Genomic DNA, 6,000 nt, shown 5'->3' with positions numbered 1-6,000 from the left:
GCGCCACTGTTTGAATCCCCCCACCATTGGAACTTGTTATTAAAATTTTTGGATCCCACCACTGCCCGCGAGCGTGCATGTGTGTGTGTGCGCGCGCGTGCAGGCAGGAGGCTCCTTGGCACACGTTGGCACGCCGGCATCTGCTGCCACTACCGGTGGGCAGTCGGAATAACCCGGGGCCGCTGCAGGCAAGCGGAGATCCGCTGGCGGGACTTGTTGCTTTTGCCAAGGGCAGAGGCGTGGGTGGCAGCCTGCGGAGAGCCTGGGGCCAGCTGGGGCAGCCCGGATCGGGCTTCTTGGGTCCGGCACAGCAGAGGAACAAGCGGGGCTGCACGGGGGTGGGGGGGTGGGTGGCTGCTGGCCCTTGCTCAGAGCTGCCTTCTTCCCTTCCTCCCCTCGCAGCCTGCCTGCCTGCCTGCCTGTGTGTGTTGTTGAACTGCGAAACATGGAAGGGGCGGGCCCTGGGCCGGCGTGTAATCGGATCGCTCTGCCTCTCTGCCTGACATCCACATGCTGCGCTGCCTGAAAAGGCGGCGAGGCAGCCGAGAGCCACGCAAAGGCAGGCAGGCAGGCAGGCAGGCGAGGAGGCGCCCGCAACGCAACGCACCGCTCCGCACAGCACTTCTGCCGACACCCGCAGCCCCGCCGCCGGCACCAGGGAAGGCACAAGGGAAGGACAGCCGGGAGCCCCGCGGCGGCAGAGGAGGCTGCTGGAAGAGAGGAGGCAAGCGCCCGGGGTGCCAGCCTTCGCCTTCGCCCGGAGCCGAGGGATGCTGCCGCTGCTGCTGCCGCCGCCGCCTTGAACCCGCCCTGCCGGCAGCCCCGGAGCGCCTCGTGCCAGCCCGGCCGTCCCCGGGAGAGCAGCCGCCGCCGCCGGCGCACGGGTCGCCCACGCAGGAGGCCGGCGGGCCAGCAGCAGCAGCAGCAGCAGCAGCAGCGGGCAGGGAGAGAGAGAAGCGCTCCCCTCGCTCGGGAGGGATCGCGCCGCCGCCGCCGCCCAACATGGATCCGCTTCCCGGCCTCTGGGGATTGGTGTGGCTGCTCGTGGCCGGCCGCGGCGTCCTGGGCCAAGCAGGTAAGCAGGAGGAGGCGCGTGTCCCCCCCCCCCGCGCGCGCGCGGACGGTCGGGGTCCGGGCTGGCCGGATCGGGGGCGAGGAAGGCGGCGAGGCGGAGTGAGGATCCGGCGGATCCGCTCGCGCTCCTCCTGCGGGCCGGAGGAGGCGCAACTTTAGACGCGCGGCCGCGGCGCTCCGGCGTGGGCAGCAGCGGCAGCCGGGAGGCCGTTCGGCCGGAGCCCGTGCAGCGGGTGTGATGCTCGGAGGGGTTTTGCGCCACATCTGGAATAAATCAAAGGCTTAAGGAGACGCCGAAGTCCTCTCGCCTTCCCATTCCGGGTTTTCCCCCCCCCTCCCCATCCCTGTCCGGGGCGGAGGAGGATGTTTCCCTTGCTCGGAACCGCAGAAGGTCTCCTGGATCGCGGGTGTTGTAAAGTCAGGCCAGATCAAGGAGAGCCATTGCACAGGCTGGACTGTCGTGGTTTCCTAACAGTAAGAGTCAGGGCCGGCGTGTGTGGGGAAACCCACGTGTTCCCCAAAGTGCAAACGCGGTTTTGTGGGTCCCTGGTCTGTGGAAGGGGGCAGAGTTGTGGACCTCGTTTCCGCCTGGCAAATCGCAGCCTTTTTGGGGGGAGGGGGGGTGCCTCTGAGTTATCCCGCACGGTCGGGGGCGGCGGGGCTTAGGGGGAACCCTGCAGGAGCGCCAGTAGGGAGACGCGCCCCCGGGGACCATCCGGGAGCGCCGAACAGCCTCGGGGAGCGCCGGAGAAACTTCCTGGAGAAACTTGCTCCGCCAAGCGGGGCTCTGCGCGCTTTTGGTGGCCGCTGGGGCCGAGATCCTGACGTGGCGATCCAGTGGGTCCCGACCCCTTCAGGGATCTGGCGGCAAACTGTGTTCCCCCTCCCTGGTCTTGCTGCCGAAGGAGACGGGAGCTAATCCCCACTCAGCGGCGAAGAGGGCGCGCTTTCAACCACTCTCATCGCCTCCGAATTAGCCGCCGAGCAGCCGGTGGGAACGCAGATGAAGCAGATCAGGAGCAAAACAACGGGATTGGGAGGGAGGCTGTGTGTGTGTGTGTGTGTGTGTGTTGCCAGAAGGAGAAGCGCTGCAAAACAAACGGGTGGGGGTGGGGGAATCAGAGATGCGCGACCCCCGTCTTCTCCAGCGCCTGTCCGAAGGGGCCAGGCTGCACGGAAGGAGTTCTCGCGGGGAGGATCAGGGTTTGTCCGGAACTCCAGAGATCTTTGCGCCCCTGAGCCCTTCTGGGAGTGGGCGGCGGTGATACATGGAACCCTATAAACATGGAGCCCCAGTCAATCCGTATTACGGGCACAGCCCAGCAGAGCCGCACCGACTCCAGGCTGAAGAGCTGAGCCCCGCTCCCCGGGAGCCCCCTTTACTCGCAAGTAAGTCTCGCGGCGGGCAACGGCGGCTCTCCCTCCAGCCGCCAGCCGGCGTTTGCGCGGAGCCGCGAGCCCCTTCCCCTGATGCTCCAACCGAGGCCTTGCAACGGGAGCCGCGTCTCGGCCAGACCCCTCGCCCCACAGCCGAGCGCTGGCTACCTACCAGCAGTGTTCCCAGCAGACGTTTATTTGAAACGCAAAGGGGTCTCTGAGCATGCACCGAGTGCCTCTTTCCCAGTGTGGCTGCTACCGGCCTCTAGGCGACAGCCCGGAACTGCAGCCGATCTCCAGGCGGCCAGAGATCAGCCCCCCCCCCTCCCCCCGAAAATGGCTGCTTTGGAGGGCGGCCTAAGCGATGCCCTCCTGGGGGCGCTCCCTCCCCCCAGATCTCCAGGAATTCTCCCTCCAGTTGGCAACTCCACGGGGGGAACCATTCCTGGGGGAGGAGAAGGCGATTGCCAAGAGTGGAGGGAGGTAACCCAAAGGCCCCCTCCCCGGCCACCTGGGTAGGCGCCCCTCGGGGCCGTAGTTCGGCGCAGCTGGGGCAAGGGGCTCGGCACCTTTCAGGCGACAGGTTGGCCGCCACGTGGCCGAGGACAGCGGCAGGGCCTCCGCCGCGGCGGCCCTGCTTCCCGGCCGGGGCTTGCAACGAGTGGGCCGCCCGCCGCCGCCTGGCTTTGGGCAGCCGCCAGCTTTGCAGCGGGGGGGGGGGGGCGTCCCGGGGTCCCCCCCCCATTCCACGCAAACGGGGCGAAGCGGCTGAACCGATCCGGGCTCGGCCAGGGCGACGGCTTTGCTGCCTGCTTTCCCGACCCAGACCCCCCCCCCCCCCCCGCTCTCAGAGGGAAACTCCTCCGGGGAAGAGCCGCCTTCAGGGAACGGCGAGTGTGGGGAGAGAGGAGGGATCCCCTCCTGGCGGGGATGAGATCCGGAGGGATCCTTGTCGTGTGTCTGCTTCCGATCTGCGGCTCCCAGGCCAGGCGAGGGAGAGATCGCCGGCCTCGCTCGAGCCCCCTCCTGCGCCGAAGGGGATTTGGGGGAAAGCGGGGAGAGGGGGGGCTGGCCCGTCCCACCGCCGCCCCTCCCGGGGGAAAACTCCCCTCGCTGCGGACTCGCTCCTCCCCCTCCCGGCCCTGCCCCGATGATTTCAGCGGAGCCGGCGGGGAAAGCAGCAACCTGCGGCTGGAGGGGGAGAGGAGGCGGAGGGGGAATCCGGAGCGACCCCGCGCTTGTGCCCGACGCCGTTTTGGCAGCGGTGCCTGGCTGCGGAGGACTCGTGCCTCGCCGGCCACTGCGGCAGCTGGGGGGCTGCGCTCTCGGGGGGGGGGGCGTTCAGGGCCGCTTCTCTGCTCCCCCCCCCGCGGGATGTTACGGCCCTGCGCGGCAAGTACCGTTTTGGCAGGATTCGCTTTTGGTGCCTGCCCGGTTGTGTGACCCCAATCCATTTGGGCAGAGGCAAAACCAGCCGCGCCGAGGAGAGAAACGGATCTCCCGCTGACGTGCCTCTGAAGAGGCCAGCCCCATGGCTGGCTGTCAGGAGCACTCTGAGCTGGGCAATTTCAGGACAGTCTTCCCACAACCTTGCCCCTTTGGCAATCTGGGTCCATCGTTTGTGGCAGCCTTTTAGCTTGGCTTGCAGCCTATTGCAGAGCAGCCTCTACTGGAATCTCCCTCCAAATCCTGATGGGAAGCAAATTCAGGAAATATAAAAGCAAGTGGAAGTGGCTTGGTAAGGAGGGTAACACTCATTCCCACTCCTGCCTACTCACTGCAATTCTGGTACTCTGCCTCCGCCTGCTGCCAATTCCTGGGGCTTTGTCGGGGACTCCACCCAGGCAATACAGAGTGATGGCAGAGGCACTGGGTGTCATGTTGTCAAAAGACTTTCAGGGCTGGAATCCCCTGGCTGTTGCGGGTTTTCTGGGTTGTGTGGCCGTGGCCAGACAGTTTTTGCTCCTGATAGATCACCCGCAGCCCTGTTGCATTTGTTTGTCGCTTTCTGCAGCTCGCTTGCAAAAGGAAGGTGGTGCCACTCTGTGCTGAAAAGTGCTTTCACGGTGAGTCGCCAGGGCTGGGCAGGCTCACAAAAACCATCTGGAGCAGATTTGTTCTGCAAGCTGCTTTATTGTTATTTTTTTTCCGCTGTGCACCTGTTTATGGTCCTTAATGGTCTCTAGGTTTTGGGGAGGGGCAGAGAGGGAGGGGATTAGAAGGTGCTGGTTTCCTTGCTGAGGAGTGCCTTCCTAGCACCCTGCCGTAAACTGTGTAACTTCGCCTCGCAGCTGCCTGTCCGGAGAGCCTCCGTGCGCTGGGAGGATTTTTTTTTCTTTGCTGGCGCATGGAGGGAACACTGCAGCGCATGATGTAACTTTTTTTATACTGGGAATTTCCTATATTGTTAAATTCCAACCACGGCTTGATGCGAACCAAATGGCATTGTTAAGCACAGGCCAGAGAGGTGTGAATCAGGTGACTTGGCTTTGGGCCAGCAGTAATTTGGTGCAACAAGAAGTTTGCTTCTCTCCCTCTCCCCCCCCCCCCCCCCCAGGCCTGCACTTGCACGTAGGCCGAAGCACAGGCACTCAGGACAAGTGGGATTCCAGAAAGCTGTGGGGCGGAGGAGGCCGTCTATTCGGAGGGAAGAAACAGTCTCTTTTTACTACTTGGTATTGATTTGCCGGGCCCACTGAAGCAGAAGCGAAACCCAGGCAATCTATAAGAATTCTATTAAGACAAAGATTGCCCACCCAAACAAAATACCAAGCGCGGAGGCAAAGACAAAACAGCCCCTTGGTCCCAAGTGCTCCCATTAATGGCTTTCCCCCATACAAGATCGTGGAAGAACATGGCGTGGGAAACTGTTTTTAATGGTTGGATCAACATGCGCGCGGGGGATGGTGGTGGGGAACTGTTCTGTGGGCGGCAGTGGAGCTGAGTATATGGCTTAACCTCGTGGAAATTAATTTTAGTACAGTAGCGGTGACATTTTTTGGGGAGCAGGGCATTTCCGTCAAAGATGGGTAGGCAGAGAATGTATGGAAGGCCGGAATGTTCAGACTTTTCAGAACCTTGGGAAACTCGCCTTTGATTTATTTTCGAGCGTCTGGCCCTCGAGCTTCAAAGTGCGAAACAGTCAGCAGGCCAAAGGTCTAGATAGGAAGCTGTAAGAAAGCAGGAGACTCCCGTTGTCCTGAGCTCTTGGAAATCTCCACGTTTGTAAATCCCAGGAGGTTTTTTTCAAGAACTGACATACTTTTTTTTTCACGTTCGAGACTCAAGGAGGAGGATATCACACTATCCCCCGACTGTAGTTCAGCATCTGTTGTGTTCAGGAAAATGATATGCAAATTGCATTAATGACATGTAACGACAGCATACAAATTAGATTCGGCGCTCAGTCCTGACGATGTGCTTCTGGCCTGGCCCTCCGTGCTGCCGATTGGGTTCTGCGGGTCTGCCCTTTAGTGGGGGTTGCCAGCCTCCAGGGAAGGCCTGGAGATTCCCTGGAATTATCTGGAATCTCCGGACTACAGCGATCAG

At 62.5% G+C, this 6,000-nt stretch overlaps 1 protein-coding gene across 1 annotated transcript in view; it reads left to right on the top strand.

Moving 5' to 3' along the window:
• The first annotated feature begins 482 nt into the window (after nt 1-482).
• The window catches only part of NRP2 (neuropilin 2), a 254,183-nt gene continuing 248,665 nt past the window's right edge, over nt 483-6,000 (top strand). The window contains exon 1 of the mRNA XM_048484452.1: nt 483-1,075. Within this exon, the coding sequence (XP_048340409.1) occupies nt 511-1,075 (565 nt within the window). The 5' untranslated portion in view covers nt 483-510. The remainder of the gene's footprint in view (nt 1,076-6,000) is intronic.

The sequence above is a fragment of the Sphaerodactylus townsendi genome, linkage group LG02 (genome assembly GCF_021028975.2).
Source record: "Sphaerodactylus townsendi isolate TG3544 linkage group LG02, MPM_Stown_v2.3, whole genome shotgun sequence".
Lineage (NCBI taxonomy): Eukaryota > Metazoa > Chordata > Lepidosauria > Squamata > Sphaerodactylidae > Sphaerodactylus > Sphaerodactylus townsendi.
This window is presented reverse-complemented; position numbering and strand designations above follow the sequence as displayed.